The 23124-nt window shown below is 43.0% G+C and overlaps 1 protein-coding gene across 1 annotated transcript in view; it reads right to left on the bottom strand.

The window, feature by feature from the left end:
* The window catches only part of LOC133352489 (ephrin type-B receptor 2-like), a 141525-nt gene that overhangs the window by 59079 nt on the left and 59322 nt on the right, over window positions 1-23124 (bottom strand). Inside the window, 2 exon segments of the mRNA XM_061568167.1 lie at window positions 6774-7109; window positions 17321-17476. Of these exon segments, the coding sequence (XP_061424151.1) occupies window positions 6774-7109; window positions 17321-17476 (492 nt within the window).

The raw sequence follows: 23124 nt of genomic DNA, 5'->3' as shown, positions 1-23124 counted from the left end.
GCTAACCACTGGGCAATCAATCCAGCCACCGCCTGTGACATGCTGCGAGAGTCGTCTGGGCAAGTGGCTCAATTATGTCTGCATTGCAGTGGTTGGTGGTATGACTGTGCTGGTGAAATGTTAACTACCGGGCCTGGTATACAGGAGGTCGTGGGTGTGTGGGTTCAATTCCGATCCTGACACCTGTATATTTGAATTCTTAGGTTTTTTCGGTAAAGTCACGTAGGTAAAACATCAAAATTAATAAAAATATTTTATTTATTTTTTATTAATTTTGATGTTTACCTACGTGACTTTACCGAAAAAACCTAAGAATATGAATCCTTGCAGTCACGAAAGTTTCAAATCTAGAATGTATATTTGAAGTGTGCATGTCTCTCCACTGTGGTCGCGTATATTTTCCTCCGCGTCCTCCAGTTTTGCCCTCCACATTTAGAATGAACGTGCGTTGAGAGTGTTTGACTGCTATACATTTCCACTTGATAAGCCTCATCGTTGAGCTATCCTTTGTGGCCAGGTCACTTCTGAAAACGAGCTTTATAGCTCGGTGGGCCTTACCTGGTAGAAATAGTTCATAATTATCGTTTAAGTTTACTGCGCTGTGAATACAGCAACTTGAGCTCAATTCCCAGCCACGGATAACGAAGGGGGAAGGGGGTTGAATTGAAATCTGAACCAGTTCTGAGTACCCCACCTTCACCAATTCGCACTGACCAGTGTGGTGAAGTATGGTTAAACCCCCCCCGCCCATGACGGACATGGTGCACTGTGTATGTCGGTGCCTAGGAATGCATTGCGTTAGAGACTACGTCCACAGGGGTGGTGTAGCGGTAAAATCAGTTTGTGCGCTCATGCTGGACGGATTGCTTCATCCCATAATCACGAGAGGTGGCTGCAGCTTCGGGAGGCCTTCATCCAGCAGTGGATTAATCATGGTTGATGATGATGGTAATGTAATCATGAGCACCTACTTAGGGCGATCACAAACGTGAAGCGAGTGCTTTGTATACATATGCGTGTTTTGCCGGCAGACTTCGTAAAATAATGGAGCACTTTGTAGGCAAAAAGAGTGGCTCGCAAACGTTTAAAACTCCTCACCCAACTGGGCTACAAGGTGGACAGGAGATAGATTTAAAGGGCGTGGATTGAATTCACCTGTACACGAGGTCTGTGCACTACATATATCTTTGTGTGCATGGGTTTTCTGTGGGTACTCGGGTTTCTTCCCAAAGGCCAAATGCCAATTAATAAAACTGGTCAAACATGTCAAGCCAATGGAGGGCCGTCGAGCTAAAGATTATTTAAACTCAGTGAGTATAAACCAAGGGCATTGTTGTTGTCAGATATACAGAACTGATTCATAGCGATCCTAAAGGAAATCACAAGTTGCATTATATGTGACAAAGGCTTATTGAAAACAAGGGGTTACTATGCGGTTTAAATCTGTCAAGAATAAGGGTTTTTTATTGCAAATATGCAAAAAAAATAGAGTGTGGATTAAACGTGAGTATACATAAGTAAAGTAATGTGTGCCATTGTACGCGCTGGAGATTCCATATTTCATGGGAAATTTATCTCAAATCTCACACTCTGCCAGCCAAGGTTGCGGGTGTTAAAAATACCCACATTATACCTCACCACAAGCAATTCATCAAATGGCTTAGGGCAGTCTACTCATTTCACAGACTGGTGGACAGAGGCAATGGAGGATGCAGCAACTCACCCAGGATGTAAATGCCTTGAACAGGTTCGCTTTGCATTGTGGGTACGTTGTCCTTGTCACAACAATGGGACGGTGCTCTCCAAATAAAAGACAAAGGTTCAGCGCTGCAATTGCATGCTCATACAGCTGCTGGTGGAAAGGCCTCCTCTAAAGGGGTGCTCTAGAGGGCATTTGACCTTCTCTTCCATGTTTTCTCTACACCTCCGGTGAGCACGGTTGGCAACGAACGGTGCAAAATAAGGTCAAGATACACACACACATGTGCTGGGCAGACATCTGCACTTTTCCCCACCATACTCGGCCTCTCCCGATGGACTAACTGTGGTGCACCCTTTTGCCACTCCTAGGTGGACAGATACCTGCTCCATTGTTTCCACTGCCGGCGGTGAGAAATCAAATGTAACTTGGAGACGCCTCTGGATTGCAAGTCCAGTGCACTAACCGCTACACCACGGCAGAGTCCCAAACGTGATAAACTACGGAAGAAAAAAAAACATCCAAGCAGAACAACCAATATCTTCATCTTTTAAGTAATAGTAACAACATTCGATTAGTGCTCTGAGCACTACTCCCACTGACTCCGCCGACACGATGGTCTGCGCGGTAAATTGGAGACGGTGTTTCAAAGTTGTGGTGTGCTAAATGCCCCCTCTTGCTTTGAGGGTGTTGCTAAATGAGCCGAACCAGGGCACGCATTCAATGGGCAGCTGTGACAACTGTCACACTCGTGCTGGTGTGGAGAAGGACAACAGAACACAGAACTGCGGCTGGCCAGAATTAGGGGCACCGTAATTATCTGCAAATATATCTCGCACAATCTCCACCGCAACTCAGAGGGTAACAGCACAGCGTCGACAGGAAGAGTAGATGTTTGTCATGGGCTGTGAATTTTAGAGACCCTTTGAGAAAAGGGGCTGAGAAAACAGAGCGAGGGCAGGTGAGCATCAATAAGATAGATGGCAACAAAAATGTGTTCCTTTATCGTCTAACCAGCGATGAGAGGAGTATAAATTGAGCGCGCAATGATGGTGTCATTGTTCAGATTGTGGTCGTCATCGTCGGCAGCCATGATCACTCCACTGCTGGATAAAGGTCTCCCGATGCTGCTGCCCACCTTGCTTGGTCATGTGATGCAATAATCGATCTATCGCCTCAACACAAACCGATTTCACCACTCCGTCACATTCAGAGACGCATTGCAAGTACGGCTTTCAATAACTCCATAGTGAAAAAATAAAATAGCCTTGAGAAGCAGGATTAATGGATACCTATTATTGCATAACTCGTACTTAAACATAAACACATACATTCACATTGATACGATCAGGACTGCCATTAAACCGAATGAAAGACGAGGCGTTTGGCCTCATTCAAGCACAGGCTTTAACACAACCAGCTTCCGCTGCGGGTTAAAGAGCTGCAGTAAACGACATGCAAAACAAATAGCCCCGCCTATTAGTGCGGAGCACAGGCTGCCAGGGCAAATGCTGTTAATGAGCACCTATTAGGGGCACTGCTGTGCACAATAGACGACTCGTGGGAACAGAATGCCCCTCAACCACCTTTGTCTGGAAACTCCACTTTCATCAGGTATGCATTTAAGGCCGAGTTCACCTAGAGGAGGGCTGGTGTAAATCTGGGTTGTAATTATTATCAATGCTGTCCATGGCCAGGAATTTAATGCAGACTTGCACTTGGCCAATTGTTTTTACAAGTGTGTGTGTGTATATATAGAGAGAGATATTCTCATATCTCTCAAGACAAACACATAAGTGGCACAATACCTGCCTGCATTATGCATGCCAGTCTATCCAGTGGTACCGGTGAATGCATATATATATCATGACGCATAGAACCTCTCAATATTTTATTCGGTCCAAATTTACCCCACAGCTATGGCTGTCTTGCACTGAAAAGCCAACGGGGACAAACGTGTATGGATTTAAGTGCTTTGTCTCCTTTCTGGGATTTGTAAATATGAAAGCCTAGGGCCAGTTCAGATATCACTTACTATGGGTGCACAGCCATGGCTGGGAATCAAACATCGGTCACAGCTCCTATTGTGCAATGCACTGTTGTGTATTTTATTGAGATCCACTTATCGGAGTCCAGAGTTGTGCTGGTTTTAAATTTATGTCAGTGTAACCACCTATACGGAAACATAACATGAATTACTATTGATAAACCACTGCTAATTATTGTACAGCAATGCTGTTGAGGACAGTAATAATACTAATTGTGGATTAAAATGGAGAGCCACTTCTTAAAATACATATTATCGTGAATCTACATTCATGACGGCTGAAAATCTCATTTAAATGTGCTTGAATCACAGTCTCAAGCCATCAGGCAAGTGTCAAGTACGGCTCTACCTATGCATTATGAACCAAATTAATAAGTGGCATTGTGACAGAGTAAACAGATATTTAAAAAATGATGCATAGAATTGGTGATGTCAGAACAATTCATGAAGATACGGGTGAAGTGGAGTCATTCGTAAAGTGACCCACTGCCAAAACTCTAGTACTGAAGTTACGAAGAGTAATAAAACAATGATGTGTCAACTATCCACCACATTTCTCTCTATGCAAAAAAAATAATCAATGTTGGGGGTTAGTGGAACCAATGTAGGCAGGCTGGAATGTAAAACCCATGACACATTCAAGCCTTATAAAGTTTACACAATTATATTCTCTGGTATGTACCGTCTGTAAACTTCTCCTGCAGAGCCAGAGCAAAGTGTTCTCATGACACTTATCATCGCTTTTTTGAACTTTTAGAAGCAACACAGCTTCATGTTTTATAGGATGGTTGCCACAAGTCAGCAGCAAACAGGGATCTAGTCTCCTAAAACTCAACCCTGCACAGTGACACCAACTTCACCGTGAAGCTCATTGCGAGTTTTTTTTTTAATAATCACTGAGTGACTGACATTTCACGTTAAGGGGGCATCTTTTGTGACCTGCCATCCTTTGGCAATTTGAAATTGAGTCGTCCAAGTTAACTTAATAATACTTCCTTATTTACTCTTGAAAGCCCCGACTGAGTTTTTAGACTTTTCTTTATGAGATGTCTGCTTGCGATGGCATTTCTCTGTGTGGGAGGAAACTATAATGGCTGTGGGGTGGGGGGGAATCCACACAGCAAGAAGCAATGAAACTCTAACTCCTCTGAGAAAGGTCAACAACTTACGTGCTGCACTACCTTTTACAAGAACCACCTTGCTTCCTTGCCCATAGGTGGTCTCATTTATGATGGTTCAATCTCTATGTGATCCACCAACACTATCGTAGTGGCTGGATTAGAAATATATATATATTTTTTTCACCACACTTAACCGAGACCTACAAAATGTATGTCAGGTCCTTCTGAAACCGACGCAGTTTTATAAATATATATGCAAATAATAATGCTCCACGACTGAACAACGTCAGCAGTTTGTCTGCTTTGAAACAATCCACAATTATATTCTCCTTGGTTCTTTCGGTAAAGTCACGTAGAATGGAGTCTGAAGACTCTGTCTTCTCGACAGACCTGTTCTCCACCTGAGGAAGGCTGCTTGCGTTGTGGCCGAAACGTCGTGAGAATTATTTTATTATGTTTTATTTTTATTATTTTATTATTTCCATTCTACGTGACTTTACCGAAAGAACCAAGAAGATGAATCCCTGCAGTCAGGAAAGCTTTACATCGAATTATTTTCTCATTGTGCAATTGGCATGGTGTCTTGCGACAAGGAGTTCCATTCAGCACTCGAACACGGGGCAGTGTACTTTCACATCGTGGGAGAGAATTGTCCCCAACGACAACAACAAATAACTTCCCACGAGTTAACTTCCAGACGGCTCTCAACCAACAAAGAATTGGGGCACCCCTCTTTTGCCCAGCGACGAGTGGTTGCTGTAAAGCAAACAACGTGTGTGCTTCTCATCGTGTGACCCTAAATGTATGTCAATTGGCACTTCGGACACCTTTGCAAATGAGATGTTCCATCTTAAAGGATTAAGCAGGTGGAAATATTTGAGTAAGTAAATACGAATAAAATAACATAAAAACGGTCCTCCAAGTTGAAATGTGCCGCTTAATATTCTGACATTATCAGAGATTGGCTTCCTTTGTTAAATTAACTTGTATCACACACTTTTGCTATTTCACTTAATGTTTCACAAATGTGTTTCTCGAAAGAAAAATAATTAGTCTCAACGGACCCTCCCACTGGTTTTAAATAAAGTCCATGATCATCCTGCCTGGATGCACACGTTAGCAACACTGGACTTGCAATCCAGAGGTCTTCTCGCAGTGAGATTTTGTCTCATTGCGCGGCAGCAGTCTCAATAACAGGCAAATTTCTAAAAACCTTTTGTCCTCCGAGCAGTGTGAATGGGTAGGGCACCACGGTCGGTCAACCGGCATGTCAGTGCGCGATGGCGTCACGTGTGTGGCTACTCCCACCCCTTCCAAGACGTCAGGTCAGCTAGGAAGACGGCTCGGCGAAAATACCCTCTATCGGAGCTCTCTAAACGATAAACGAAAAAATATTATGATTTTTAACCAGGTCAGGCCCACTGAGCTTTATAGGTCTTTTTCAGAAGCGATGTCGCCACAAATGATAGCTCAACCAAGTGGCTTATCACTTGGATATTTACAGCAGCCGAATACTCTGAACGCGTGACGTTGATTCTAAATGTGGAGGGAAAAAAACGGAGGACGCGGAGAAAAATCCACGAGACCACGGCAAGAACACGCAAACTCCAAATATACAGCAGCAGGCGTCCGTGTCAGGATCGAACCTACGACCTCCTGCATACCAGGCGAGGTAGTTAACATCTCGCCACCGTGGCACCCTTGAGCTTCCCTCCAGTGGAGTCTCCATCCACGAGCGGCGGCATGAGCGAGCAACTGCAAGGGGCCTCACCTCTTTCCCTGCCCGCCCCCCCTCCACCCCAAACCTACACCCGCGCGCGTTCCGAACGACGGACTACGAGCCCACCGCTCTCAGGAACGCCACCACGAGAACAGACCCCACCCACCTCTCCGCGAGGGGACTCACCGGCCTGGTTGGTGGTGATGTTGACGGCGACCGACTGCGGCGGGTAGGGGCTCTGCTCCGACACGCCGTTCACGGCCTGCACCTCGAACGTGTACGGCGTGTGCGCCATGAGCTCGCTCACGAGCACGCGTGTCTGCCGCAGGCCCAGCTGGCGCGGCTCGAAGCGCACGGCCTCGTTGCAGCGCGTGCACACCAGGCGGTCCTTCCTGCACAGGCGGCACAGCACGTTGTAGGCCAGGTCCGAGCGTCGGCCCGAGTCCAGGGGAGCGCTCCACTCGAGCACCACGGACGTCTCGTTCACGCTCGACATGACGCCTCGCGGAGCCGACGGGGTGCCTGCGATCGAGGGGACGGGAGGAGGAAGGCGGCGGGCAGAGATGGGAGCGAGCGACCGTGGTTAGCGCGGCGGCATCGGCTGAGGCAACTCGCATCTGCATGGCAACTACCTGAATGAGAATCACAATATGTATTGATACATGTCAGGAATCCGATGAGCTATGAAGCTATTTTTCACAGATGTCCAGTAGTTTCACAGATGTCCAGTAGTTTCGTGGATATTCATGAACGCGGCCGTAAACGAACGAGACTGCACGTATTTACGTATGTTGAACTTCTTTCGCACCGTACGTAACCAACCGTGCTAAACGGAGGTGCAGGGGGGAGGGGGATGACAAACTTAAAACAGAAAGCAGTTCTCAAGTTTGAACGGACACTGAAAAGTGCACAAAGCAGAGTGGATATTTGCACGCTGGGAACGACTCCGGGAGTCAGGAATGTGTGGATTAGAGAACCGACAAAGGTCAATGGTATGATTCAAACCGTTACGAAACGTAACTTTCCATTGGCATGACACGTCACTAGAAGTGATGATGGGCAACGCTTTGAGCACAGGGACACTTTGACCATCGCGACTTTACTTCTGGGTTTATAGGGGCAGCTGTACATGAAGTAACCTCACGAACATGTTTCAAACGGAATGTAAATGTAGGCACAAGTTATCACCGCGCTGTTAAATGCATGGCTGATCTTTGGACGTTGTCACGGGCGGCTTATGATCCTGTTTACAACAAAAACCTAATTAAAAAAAAATGCATGGCCGATCATACCAGGCAAACTTTCAATTATTTAGTTCAGTTTATTTTATAACAAAATTATAGACCTCATAAGTCTTACACTATGGGAACCTCGTGCGCCTTTTGGCGTCATCTGGTCCAACCCATGTGAGACTAGGCTCTAAGGAAAGCTGTCTCGGGTGTGGACCAATCAACTTCAAGGACAGTGCACATTATCAGAGTTATGTATTTTGTTTGTATTATGACTGCAGGTATTGCGGTCTATGCAAACATGACTCCTTGTAAAAACGTGTCAGTTTTGTTGCCAGATAGAAGGGTAAAAAAACAATTATTTTATAAGTTTTCTTTGATAATGGATGCATTGGGCTTGGAGGAAGTGGAGACCAATCACATAATGTTAGAGGCGCTGTGCACACCAATTAAAAATACTATGCGCAACAAAAACTCGTCTTCTACAATGAACAGAGCGTTTAGAACATCCAAATAACTTGTGTCATGAACTCTCTAAATTGTATTCCCTCAATATGAATCAGGCTGTTGAGAACATTGTACAAACATACATCGTCAATGAAGCCGTTTCGTATTATGCCCCATTATCATTAAAAGTTACGTGATGTGCTCATATTAAATTGATTTTTTAAAGCTTAAAATTGCTTTGTATTCGTATTTACCCAGGAAAAACTCAGAGTCTCATGGATTTTTTGCCAAGAAGGTCCTGCCAAGTGTTTTGCCGTAGGGGTTCATGATTTTATATTTCAGTGGAATAATTAGAATATTTAATGTATATAGATGATGGTGCATAAATATGACAGGAAACTTTTATATTCGTAATTTTGTTCTCATGGACTTTGTACGAAAGTTGTTAGAATTTATAAGTCTGAGCGTCTTTGGATAATGCGTTTAACCACGAGGTATTTCTTTACAAATTATCTTTTAACGAAATGATAGACATTTAAAAGTGAATAATTTAAGCTATTTATTTCATATAATTATTGCATGGAAGGAATACCAATAATTACAATACTATGCTTATTACCTCACATTTACCATCAGTGCAAAACTGATGCTATGATTATAATTAATACGAAAAAAAATACTTTAATATAAACCATTGCTGTTGTTTTGCTCGATTATTATTTTTAATCGTCAATTAAATACTATATTACAAACCCATTTATAGAATGGTATTTCATTCATGATGTTACAATTACACAGCTAAATTACCAATGCATGTTCACAATGACCTATTGTATAAAACACTGCAGTGTATTGTGGGAAAACATTAACTTGTGCACACCGCGTGGAAAATGTAACCAAAAGAAAGAATGCGTTTCATTTTGCACCGAGGTCACGAAACATTTGTGTCTGTGGGTTTGTGTGCGAACATGCAGCAAGCGTATCGTTGCCAGCCATAATGTTTCGAACACTGCACGAAGGCCTTCCAACAATCTGACCACCGCTCATGAGCCCACAATCCTATCGTTCCACAATCCACCTCACCTCTTGCACACGAGCAGATTTCCTTGCCCCATTCTCCACCGCGGTCATGTTCCCTCGTTCTATGCGCATTCAGACGCTGTCTTTCCGACAGACCTGTTCTTCACCTGTGGACGGCTGCTTGCGTTGTTGCTGAAACGTCGTGGCGAATTATTTTATTACGTTTTATTTTTATTATTTTATTATTTCCCTTCTACGTGACTTTACCGAAAGAACCAAGAAGATGAATCCCTGCAGTCACGAAAGCTTTAAATCGAAATTTAACGATCTATTATCCCTTGCAGGGATTTATCTTGGCAAAGCCCACTTATTTTTCATCAGTCACTATGTCTCCGATTTATATTGACGGACACTTGCCTCTCGAAATAATCCCAGCATGCATCTCTCTGTGCACTTGGCATATTTTTTAAAATTTTGATTTTCTACTTGTCAGTGTTGTTGATCCAGGTGATATATACCAGTACAAAACAAATTCTTATGGAGGCACAGGAGGCAATTTCTCTTTCATAACCACGTTGTCTTTTCTAACATCACTCCATCCTGCCATTGCTTACTTCTTTATTTCATTGTTTTATCACATCAATTCCTTTAAAACGAGTGAATATTGACAACTGTGATGCCAGAATGTTATTGGACAACAACAACATGTCTTGGGGTCGATCTCAAGACCTTTGAGGAATTAAAAGTTTATTTTTAAATGCATCTGGGTTACTTCACTTTTGACTACAGCAAAAAGAGTCCTATACAGATATTCACACTACAGTTTTCAGTCGCATTGCAATTAAGTTATCGCAGCTTCTCGATTTTAATTTGCATTTAGATGGCATGATTGAAATCCAAATTGTCTCATTGCTTCTTCATTAACAATGGTATTTGACAAAAAAAAGACTTTCCTTTGGCATGCAAAATTGGGGATGGTTTGCCAGAAACAAAATACCAATTTCATTTACTGCATTGTACATATATAATGAATGTCATTGTACAGATTCTACTATTGTATTACAGGGTCAAGTGCCCAAAAATGTGTGTTTTGTTCATCTTTTTTATTGCCAACAAGGCAAGGTTTCCAATCTCGTACTTGGGGCATAACATCTCATTCTTGAAATGAAGCTTACAATTACACTTATGCACAATGGGGACCATTACTCTTGTTGTGGGAAACCATATTCGTAGATAATTGCCCTGGAAAAGCAGGGACTGATTGTGCAATGTGACTCTGATTTCGCAATTAATCGTGAGCAACACGACACAATGAAAGAGGCTGGCAAAATATCGCGGGCAGTATCTAAAGAGTGCGAATTCCTATTACACAAGCTATTGTTATGAATAACGGTATCGTTTGTGTGGCTCAAACGAGGACGCGCATATACACTCTAATCACAAGGCTATTACACGCATTTGCATAGAGCCAATTGGCTTAAGCACCGTCTCAAAAGGTGTTGCTTGTTTGGGGAAATTATGAAGGTCAAATGTCAATGAGATGCTTGTGATTGGTTAAGAAAAATAAAAACAGCCACGGTCCCAGAATGCCCTCGTTGTAGTTTGGATAGCAAACAAGCCGCAGCACGAATCAGATGCAAGGTCTATTTGCTTCACATCACGTGCCGACGAAATGCCATTCAATATAGGACAACGATGAAATCCCCACATTCCTATGGAAAAGGATTGTATTATATAAGCTGCACTCAAAATGCATTGCAGCAATTCTCTTCTACATGATGATTATCAATCTCGTGGTGGAAATTCAACATTCTCACGGCAGTTGCCAGTCTCTGAGTGCAACAGTCATCATCAACTCTGGATGAATAATGGGCTGAAATACTTTATAATCTCATTCATATATTGACTAAACAGATGTAATATCAAAATGATTTACCGTATATGCAAAATAAAAATATAGAGCATCGCCAACAGATGACAAATGTTTTTGCCAATGTAGTCAATGGTCAAAACATGCATCTCAAAATTATCAGTATTGTATCAATTGTAAATGAAATGAAACCCATATGTAAGAGGTGGCGTCCTTGCCTTCATTACATCATGTAGTTCACCAGCGTTGCTTCAAGAAAGTCTGTCTACTGATGAGACATTGAATTACACAATTAGTGATAAATACACTCCTAGAGGGCCAAGCAGCCAAGGGGATTTGTGTACAACGTACTTTTTTGTAAAAATATTTGTGTATGTGGAGACCAAAGTATGGGACGTAGTGGCAATTCATTTCGTTATAATCGAGTGCAAACACTTGTGTCGTCAGATTATGTGAGAACTATGTAGAAGAGAGCAAAGTTCATTCTATTTCACCTCTGGGTATGAACTGGTAGTGTTAGAGACGTCACCTGAGAAGCCTGATAATGGCATTGGGTCTCTGAGACACCTAACCGACTCTAATGCAATCAATTACGTAATGGACGTGAAATAAAAAGGGTAATACGTTAACAATGGACTCTAACAAACACAGAGTGCCGATTTCATCTCCACACGATGACACACACTCTAGCTCGGGGTCATTATATATTTATATATTCTAATATATTTATATATTAGAATAAACAAGGCAAGGGTCCACTGAGATAGGGAGACCTGTTAATGTCAAGAGGTAGAAGAGCATAAATTGTTTTCACTGCTCTGCAAATTACTTAGAGATAGCTTCGCACTAGATCAATACTGGAAGCCAAAGGGCATTTTAAGATTATGCATCCATACCAACGTCTCAAATGATACCGATAGGAAAACGAAAAATCATCGCAAATTGGGGCAAATGCTTCTCAACAAAATAAACCTCTAAACCAGTGGTTCTTAACCTGGGGGGGTGCACACACCCCCTGGGGGTGCGAGATGCCCTTTATGGGGATGCTAGACATGGCCAGAATGTTTTAGAAGGCAAACCATCGAAAACACAAACTCAGCATGGACACGTCAGTAAAACTGCTTTGTTTCATCAAACCTAAATATGTATTAACGATATGCATGGATTAACGATTGAGCACCAATGGGGTGCAAGGCTACAGTAAAGGTTAAGAACCACTGCTCCAGATGATTGGCTTAGAAAGCAAAAAAAAAGAAACAAATTGCTATCTCCAGAAGCCACATCCTCTAATTGCTGCACACAGCTCCAATTGTGTTGTGCCGTCACTCACAAGCAAGGGTAGTGAAATTCACGAGCAGGTACAAACCTCCCACCCGGTGCGCCCTTGAGAAATGGAATAAAAATTCAATCACCGCGAAATGGGTTTGCGCTTATTTTTCAGAGGCAGTTTTTCACCGCGCCAAATAACTACTAAATCGGAATCCATTCCAAGAATCTGTTCTGTCGCATTCCCTTTGAAGATAGCTGACCTAAAAAAAGAATTGATTCCTGACCTACAACTTTCGAATTGCATTACGTAAAACCGCCCCTGGTTATTGTTGTTTATTTTAATTATCCATTTTAAGCGAGCTCAATCGAACTGCCGCATTCGCATTGCTCTTTCAAAACTCCGCTTTTAACAATCGAACCCTAATTGCAAATGTATTTGTTTTTCACAAACGCGTGTTTTTGCTATCCGCCTTGTCAAACAATGTCACCTAATTGCAGCAAGGGATCGTTAATGACTGCAATTATAACCTGACGGGATCCTTTTAAGCCGAAGGATTCACATGCATACAATGGAAGACATTTCAATTCACAGTTAAGGCACCAGGGCTGTGTTCATCTCAATTTATGACCCTGAATCAATTGCAAAAGCTCCCATTATTATAGCTCAGAGCCAGTCTTTCCGTAGACCAACTACGGTAGCAAGATGTTAACTACTTTGCCTGGGTATAAGGGAGATCACGGGTCGATCCTGACCCTGACGCCTGTATATTTGGAGTTTGCGTGTTCTCCCCGTGGTCGTGTAGATTTTTATCTAGGTCCTCCGGTTTTCCCCTCCACATTTAGAATTAACATGCATTCAGAGTATGTGGCTGCTATACATTTCAACGTGATAAGCCGCTTCGTTGAGCTATCATTTGTGGCCTGGTCGCTTCTCAAAAAGAGCTATGTAGCTCAGTGGGCTTTACCTGGTAAAATAAATAAATAAATAAATAAAGTTAACTTTTACAAAGCAGTCCTGCACTGAAACGAATTTTAATTTGCTTGATTACTGCGGGAGAAAACTATTCCGCCCAGAGGAAACTCCTGAGTAAGAGGGGGCCGATGCTTAAACATGCGCACAGAGATCAAACGCTCCGTGTGTCCTGCCTTCTCCAATGCTCCGACCGTGCACGATTAATATGTCTCAAACACTGCCAATGCCTCCTTCACGCGGTGCGCCTGTGGGCACTTGGCGACCGCTTCTGTTGGCAGCACTTTCATCCTCCCTCTCTACCCGTCGTCTTATCGCGGAAACTATTCCTAATTACAAAAAGTGCACGTGGTGTCTCGGATTTGTGCTAGTTGTCCCATCTAGCCGCGCCAAAGATACCCTATCGATTCGTCTACAAATTTATAGCAGGGCCCAAGGCGCTCGCGGGCGCACACACATTGTGTGCGATACTGGGACAAGCCACTGTGTTTGTCGAGTTGTCAGGATGGTGTCTGAGGTCTGGAATGATTGCTTTAACGTGAGGGGTTCACACCCCCCCCCCCCTCTCAGACACCCCAATGTCAACACTCCCAACACCCTCCTCCCTCTCACCCCAAGCATCCACTAATAAAGCGATGGCAGGCAGAGAAAAAAAATTACCGAATTATTGTCGCCTCCTTTGGACGACCTTGCTTAGAGCACTATGCGATTCAAATTGCTTTTATACGGCATTGTCAACCTGCCAAGGTTATGGCAAGGCAATGACAATATGGCCATGCATAAACACATGTGTATGAATATTATACAAAGCATATGCTGTACAGATATTCAATAGTAATAATTTAACACTTAACAAAATCAAACACGTGCTTCAGATAAGAGATCGGTGTTTGGATGCAAAGAGGTAGATACAGAGGCACACGGCATTCAGCAGTGGTTCAGTGGCTAGGGCACTAAACTTCAAACTCGGTCTTGGCTATGGCTAAGATCAGTGGTGTACGACAACTGAACTGGTGCTGGACTTTCCTCCCTTCATTAGGCCACACGAGCCAGCACGGTGAAGTGTTGTCCTACAATCCTTCATATCTAACAGAGCCTGATAGATGGGCCTTCATTCAAGTGTATTGACAAAGCGCTGTAAAGTAATATTTGATATGTTATAGATTCAGAAAGGTTATTTCGGTAATTTATATTGGAGATTATGAGCCATCACCTCATTATTGATTCGCTTTAAGTTAATCAGAATGTTGCGAGCAAGTGCATTGAGCAAATTTTCTCACAGATTTGCTCTTTTAGTAATTACCCAAATTTCCCACGGATGGTTCTTCATAAGTGCTCAGCTTCCTTGTAAACAAGCACACGGCACGCAAGCCTAAATGGAGCCTACTGAGCATGGAGATAACCTAAAATAAATACCAACAAATTATACTATCCTCTTGAAGTCTTCGGGATTTCCTTTGCCAAGGCCAGAAATCTTAAAAACCCATCATTGGAACGCCCGTGGCATTTTTTGTCCAGGAATGCAGCGTGGCGTGATGCAATTAGGATAAGTACAATCGATGTGTGGGTGAATCACGAGAGGCAGATCTGGGAGCGGGGGAGAGGGGAGAGCACGGGGACTGGGTGGAGGGTTCAGCGGAAGGAAAGGAGAGAGACGGGAGACTCGTGGGGGGGGGAGGGAGATGGGATAGATCAATGTGCCAAGGGGTCATCTTAAAACACATGGTGTAATTTCCTGAATCCCCAATGCTTTTCCAATACCTGCGCTGATGGAGGATTGTGCTCCTAATGTTATCTGCATGGTGTGCACATTTCTGGGTAAAGCAAGCCAGTTAATTCCGCTGCACATGCAATTGTGTGGAACTGATTTCGACGGAGTGTTAAGATTCTAGCTCCAACGCTGAACATGTCAATTTCATATGATAACATATGCACATTGCCATGAACATTCTGGGAAGGCTGCAGTGCTAGTCCCATTCAAATACTTGGTTGGCCACTGCCATGAAAATTTGAAACTACCACTGTTTAAAGCTTTCCTGACTGCAGGGATTCATATTCTTGGTTATTTTGGTAAAGTCACGTAGAAGGGAAATAGAAGGGAAATATTATTTCCCTTCTATGTGACTTTACCGAAAGAACCAAGAATATGCTACCACTGTCTCAAGGCTTTCGGTGGAGATGAGTACCACCCAACACTGATTTCAGTATAAACACACTATTATAATGCTTTATATAGGTATAGAATTCTCTTAAATGTAATTTATGTTGCCTTGTATAGTATTATGCATCTGTCAAAATGTCACATGGTTTCCGTGTTCAAAACAAGCACTGGGGCAGCACTCCACTCGTGTGCCATTTTGGCCCTGAGCCAATGGCAGAAATGTTTCGTTCCCATGGCAGGAGCCAGCCAGCTGGGAAAATATGATTTACTTCCAACAAAGTGGTGTCTATTTTATCAACCCCTGAGGATGATGGGCACGAGCCGTTTGCCGACAAGCATTTGAACCCATGACCCTAAGACTGCCGAATGCATCACCCGGTCAGATTCAGCATGCACCAAAGTGCCGTTACAATTGTCAGAGACACGTGAAAAGAAGGATCATTGCCAATGTGCCGGAGTGCTTTAATCAATCAGAAAAAAACCTGAACCCATGAGAGTCTCCTAAGGCTCTTAAGGACCCAGAGTGACATGTTAGGCAAGGTGCAGCAACATTTTGTTTGTGTATGGTGGACATATATACACATTTGATAGAAATGGAAACAGATCAGAGGGAGATGGGAGCACTATAAGCAGATTCTGTTGGCGGCCCCAAAGCAATTTAAAACCATCCCCGCGAAAGTGCCCTAGAGGCTAGAACTAAGGTCGCTTGAGAGCTACAGGACTTGGACACCTTGACAAGGGTAAGGATTTAGTGGTATGCATAGGGCAGGATCCATGCCTCGCAGATAGACATGGCCCTTTGTAAAAGTATTTTCTGACCATTGTTAATGGAAAAGGTCAATCGCTGAATGCCGAGAACAGATGCTACAGTGGGTTGATTTAATGGATTCAAATTATGCTCATTCAAGAAGCGTTATATCTGTAGGTGTGTTCAGATGCACGTGTTCATTTTAAAAATGTAAATAAGAGGAATGTTATATATTTGCATCTATTCGATAGGTGTTTCCACACACACGTTAGACAGGTATTGTAATAATAAGGGTATACTGTATTACGAGCTAGATATAGCATTCAAAAGGATCAAACTGACAATGTTTTAATACATGTGAAGAGAAAATTCTTTGAATTTATTTCAACCCACAGTGGTGCTCATTTTTATCAACAACGACAGGTTGATGAGGTGCCTCCCAACCTGGATTTGAAATTCCAACATCCAATTGCGAGTTTCTTGCTCTGATCAGATCATCCCCCAGTCAAATCTACAAGAGCAATGTATGCCCTAAATGTCCATATATATATAAATTCCTGAGAGGCTATGGTTATCGTTACCCAACTCACATATTGGAAGGTTACGAGTTCAAGCCTTGGTTGACGGCCGATTAAACCTATCATCACTCCGGGTCAATAAAACAAGTATCAATTCATGGACAGACGACAGAGATAACCGGTCAAGGAATGAACCTCCACCATTCGGCGTTTGCCATTTCCACCAATGGCGCAGGGACTCTAACGGAGAAAAGGGCCCAAACCCATTGCTCATTCGAACTGCGAGGGGACGACTTTGCTCGTGGCTCTGACCCAAACGCATTCCCTCTCGGGGCGACTCAACGCGGCCGATAACGCAAGCGGTCGCCCGAGGCAACCGGGCACGCGTGCGGTAACCGGCGGCTGAACGGCGACGCCGCCGCTAATAACGGGCGGATGATTGTGACGCGCGACGGGGGTTGGGGTGGGGGGGCATGTGCGATGCAATTCCGCGACACTCACTGGTGCAGGGCATGTCCGGGGGGTCCGAGGGGGCGCGGAAGTGACCGTTGCGGCACACGCAGCTCGTTCCGCCGACGGACGACATGCGGCTGCCGGGCGGACACTGCTGGCACTCGTGTTCTCCCTGCTGCGGCTTGAACGTCCCGAGGGGGCACGCTGCACACCGACAGAAAGGCAACGCGACAACGCACGTGTGTAATGAGCGAGCGTGTACATCGCGCATACATGCACGCACACACGCACGTGTTGATAGGGCCCTCCACGAGATTGGCCTACGAATTGTCACGATTCACCGTCTTGTTTGTGTCGCTTCTGTTTGTCAACCCTTTTTAACCGAGATTGAAAACGGCAATGAATCAGCTCCGTCTGTACATGTGACATGGGGGTCACGAAAAGCCTCGCACAGATGACCCATCTAGATGGCCTACTCTGCCATGCTGGCTCTAAGAGAAGAAGTGAGAACAGATGAAAGTATCTTCCACATTAACCCATCACACATGACCATCCTGATTGACTAACCGTCATGTACCCATTTATATCGCTGGATGGACAGATGAGAGGGGGATTAAAGAGTCTTGCCCATTGATTGAACTAGTGAACTTGGTGTTGCAAGTCTGGTGTGCTAAATACTACACCTTGGCAGCATCTGGATGTTTCTATCTAAATCTAATTTTCATCATCATCATTGGCGTTAATTATCATGTATGCTGTACCTCCGATGCAGTGTCTCATAGTGCCAGAACACAGGGGCAATTTAGATCATCTCAGTTTAGGAAGTAATTTCATACCAAATGCAACGTTCAAAAATAGCACAGGTTAGACAACACACACAATGAGCACACCAAACAACGCAAAGGTAACCTGTGGTTGAAACTACTCTCTTCTTTGACAATTTAATTGGAGTTCTTTTCATCACAATCTGAAAGTAACGTATTTAATTTAGTCTCAAATATAGACAGAGTGACCAATGCAAATTCTAATGATTTTCTAGAAATACTAAAATGCTGCAATTGTGCACAAGTATTTATATATATTCGAATTTGTTCTCGAAAAAATATATAGTTTTTGAGATTGAATAGTTGTACTCATAGGACAAGGTCAGGCAAACACTTAACATTATACACAGAGTTACATATCACTAAGTCAAAGTGTGTACATACACATCTACAACAAGTGTAAGTCCTGTGCGAGCAGATGAAATTACATTCTATTTGTAGAGTCAGTCCCCCAATCGGTTAGTACAGAATGATGATTATGTATTCAATACTGGAGAGAAGGTGGGCTGAGTCGATCCCAGTCTGGAATTTAACATTTTATTCACAGTCTTTTGAATGTGAGTTAAGCACTTTACCCAAAGTACCACCCAACACGATGAAGCGTTATCTGTGATCACCTATTATGGCCAGTAAGTGAAACATGGATTCAAATGGTCAGCATCATATTCGGCTTTGGATTACCATCTCGTGTCACCATTCAGATTGCCATGGTATCATTTTCCCTGATATGAAATTACGTCAAATTTTACAACGTGACAATTGATACTCTTTGGGTCTTTCGGTAAAGTCACGTAGATATACATTTTTTCATAACTTTGTAATTGAATTTCACGTGTATTGTATTGTTCTTGAAATTTCTCTACTTTAATCAGTGAATTTTGAAATGTTCTAGGTATCTTGTCAGTAAATTATGTTTTAAAGAAGAACAAAATGAGTAAGGATAATTTCATACAATGTACGATAAGATGATCATGGTTATCAGAAATTGTACGGTGTATCATAGCATCACCACATTACGGTAATGCCAGAACCCACCCTTCAAACGCAAGTCATTTTAGGCTCACGTAACCTAAAGGTAGCCCAGTTCCCGCTGAGAATCAAAGCCAGGAGTGGTGTATCCTCACAATAACACACTCGCTCCTCTCACACACGTCCAGGCATGCACGCTCACTCGCACACACACACACACATGCAGCAGTGGCAGGAGCCTCAGTCTATTGCCTGCTAATGTATTGGGAGGACAATGATACATTTTGTTATTTCTATGCCAAAGGCTAAGGTCTCTAAGAGGGTAAGCGTGCATTGTACAAGGATAATCATTCAACTTCCTGAGTTGTTCCTCTATTAATAGTTTTACTCAATCTCTTGGAACAAATAAGTTGTCTGTGTGTCAACTCTAAATCTCTGAACTTATTATTTGGTTCTTTCGGTTAAGTCACGGCTAAAGATAAAATAATAAATTAAATAATAGCATATTACGACGTTTCGATTGCAACACAAGCAATCATCATCAGGTATAATGAAATAGCGAAATAAAATCTAACCAGAAAACTATAGACAGACAAATAAGTAGACAGATATCACCAAGATACATAGAGAGAGCAACACAGGTAACAGAGAGGGGTGATCGTCTCTGTGGGGTGGCCTTAAATAGACAGAGGGGGGAGGAGGCAGAGAGAGGGAGGGGGTTAGAGAAAAAAATTAGCATATCAATGAGTGGACAACAAACGTGACGCTGCAAGTGCGATGGCACGGCAAGCAAGCCTGAAAATCAGGAGAAGGACAAACTAAAATTAAATAACCTAGTAAATTACTGCAGTAGACGCACGATTACATTTGTATCATCCAAAATAATTTGGAAAGTTGTTGCACGAATTAACCGATCGTTGGTAAAGTTGCTAGGAAATGAATAATTTCATAATATGGGGGGGGGGGGGGGGGTGCGGGGGTGGAAAGGGTTGACAAATCCAGTACGTAAAATACGCGAGCACAATTTCTTCAGAAATAAATGGTAAGCGGGTTAGCAATTGGATTTGGCGGCGAATGATTAAATATCAGGAACGCGGCTCCGGGTCCGCACGTGGCTCTTTGAGGACTGCTTCATGAGGTTATTTATTACGAACCACCATCTCGGATTCACCACGTGCATTGCGCCTCTTGAAATGTTGAGTTTTTTTTCATTGAATAAAAAAGTGGCTCCTCTTATTATCTTGGTTGCAGATCCCTGCAGTAGAGCAACCTTTTTTCATGGATTCTGAAGGACAAGTGTTAACTGCAGTATGATACGATAAAACCAAAAAGTGGAATTTGACATTTGCCATTTATTAAAGGTGATGGACTCTTTAACAATCATAAAAAGACTGGGGTTTGAATTTTAAAACAAGACCGAGCATGACTTTATCGCACTAAATTGGACACTGAATGGTCAATTTCACAAGAGGATCTTTGGCACAGATTCTACGCCAAACATATTACGGAGCTATGCCCTTTCATTTACAGTGGCACATGTCAAACGCCATTAATGAACTGCAATCAAAAAGACCTGTCATTGGATAATAATGTGCACTCACCTATACAGTTACAATCATTCATGAGATAATAACTTTTTATAACACGTTGGTAGAATGATTGTCTGGGGCAAATGACAATTAGCATTGAGTAGCTTTGCCTCGGTGGCGATTTGTCCAGTATCAAAGCCTCGATAATTTGTGGACAGACATTTATGTAAATAAATTACCAAGTATCTCGTAACGTTCCTTAGTAGACTGAAACACTGCCGAGGAATTCGAGATTGCAACGTTTCATGAACTTATTGTGCAACCAAGCGAATCGGGGGGTGGGGGGGGGAAATTTGAGTACATATTTCTTGCAATTTTAATCATCAAGTCACGTAAGTTTTTAACCAAACTTAATGGGAAAAAAAATACACCCGTGGATTGTTTCCTCTCCTACGATAATTTACCAAAAAAAAAAAAATCTACTTTGGGGGGAATTAGTGGGATTTAAGAAACTCGCTCCATTATTTCAATTGCCATGCCAGGAAACCGAAACCGACTCTTGACCTCTGCATTGCAACTCCCGTGTGCTAACCACGACACCACGGTAGCATCCCGACAGTGTACATATATATACGTGTACGGTTATGGAGGCGGCGTTAATAATTTTCAGAGTTGTTTTTTTTTCGCTCGTCTATTCCACCACATCCTGCCCACATCCTTTCGCTTGTTTCTCAGGAGTCACCGCGGCTCAGACTTGCGTTTGTTCGACTGTGCTCATCCTTTCCATTCTCCCCACCCTCCCCGAGTTATCCCAAACATTAATCCCGACAGGATCATGCGTGTGGTTTTCAGCTTTGCGCTATTTTACAGTCATTGACCAAGCTTCTTCGGATCCTTGTGTCATAGCAGACGGTATGCGGTGGCGAGAAGACCCAGCTTGCGAGACACAATGGTTTTTTGTTCGCGGCAATGCCATCCGGGTTATCGCGGACACACTCGCCTGTGCTCCCCCCGTCTCCATCATTATTTCGAAATTGGAACTATGATCAATCTGCAGCTTTTGTCCCGAGACACACACACATTCCACTGTGTCTCCGAAATGGAATGTGCAGTGTCTAACGTAGCGACGGCTCAATGAAATACGTGAACTCAAGTGTCAATTTATCGTCAACTGTACATGTCACACACACGTGCGCGCTCACAGAAAGCCGTCGCCAAAAAAAATAAGCAACTGTGCTTATTAAGAAGTATGGCAAGAGATAAGAGTCAAGCCAAAAACTAATTAATGCAAGTGTAACAAGAATACTGTGTACCAATGCCTTATCTAATGCAGCTGCTACCCATAAGCGTACATTTCATTCAAAACAGCTGAATGTCTTAAAATAGTTGTGTTTTGACTTTAACGCTGTGTGCTGTGTATTCAAAAGAATAATTATCGCCTATTCTATAGATTCGTTTTCTAAGATTGCATGAACATTTATGTAAGCGTATTTTCTTCCGTTTGCAGCTTTTCTCCGTCTAACATTGCATTCCTTTTCTTAGCAAATTCACGAAATCTCCCTTTAATTGAAGGTGTACTGAGTTGCGTGTCGCTGTATGTATATATTTGTAATCGCACGTAAATAGTAAGCGGGCATGGGCAATGGCCAGGAACAACGACTGAGTGGCAGCCAAGATAACGGAATGTATCGGAGAGGACCGTCCTTTGGGGCTGGCAGTTTGGGAGCCATGAAATCAGTGAGTGCGCAGGTGCCAGATAGATCATCAACATGGCAGGATCGCGAGAGATGGCGAGGACACCTTTAATCCTGCAGTGGATTGACCTACACTATGCGCATGGACTGTCCGCACAAACGTTACTGGTGTAATCCAGTGACAGGTGTTGGTTTTCTCTCGGGGGAACGTTTTTTTTGTGTTGTATTCATCAGTCATAGATAGTCACTCAGAAATTGGCCAGAGATCCAAATATACAAAAGTCTTGACACTCGGCGAGACTTTGCTGGATAAATAAAAACGTATATACATATTATTACACACATTGTGGAGTTGCTCCAAAAAACTCATGTGGCAAAGTTTAATTAATTCTCATTCATTTCTTTTAACCGTTGCTCACACATGTTGCTAATTATAGGCACTCGCTATAGAACAGACGTCCAACCGGGCAAACGTTTTGCCAACGTTTATTCACATGGAACCCTTTTTTTCTGCTCCTCCCATACAATTATGTAATTAAGATGGTTTAGTTACGGCAACAATTCATAGGATTTGCAAATTCCATCTGAAGGCGTTTCCTTGAGCCATCTTGGCTTCATAGTAAAAGCACCAAAAAAAATCGACGTTAAACAGAACCGTGCTGTTACAAGTCTGGAAAATGCCAAGTATGAAAAGGGCTACCTTTGTACCCGATAAACACGACCGCCTTCAAGTGGATTTAACATAGGAACTTCGTGATTAACGTTGGCTAGGCCAAGGGCAGCAACAATTAGTGAATGGCTGTTTACATGGTTTGGCTTCCAAGAAGAATTGCAGG

This window comes from Lethenteron reissneri, chromosome 40 (genome assembly GCF_015708825.2).
Source record: "Lethenteron reissneri isolate LAM-NWPU_2019-01 chromosome 40, ASM1570882v1, whole genome shotgun sequence".
NCBI lineage: Eukaryota > Metazoa > Chordata > Hyperoartia > Petromyzontiformes > Petromyzontidae > Lethenteron > Lethenteron reissneri.
This window is presented reverse-complemented; position numbering and strand designations above follow the sequence as displayed.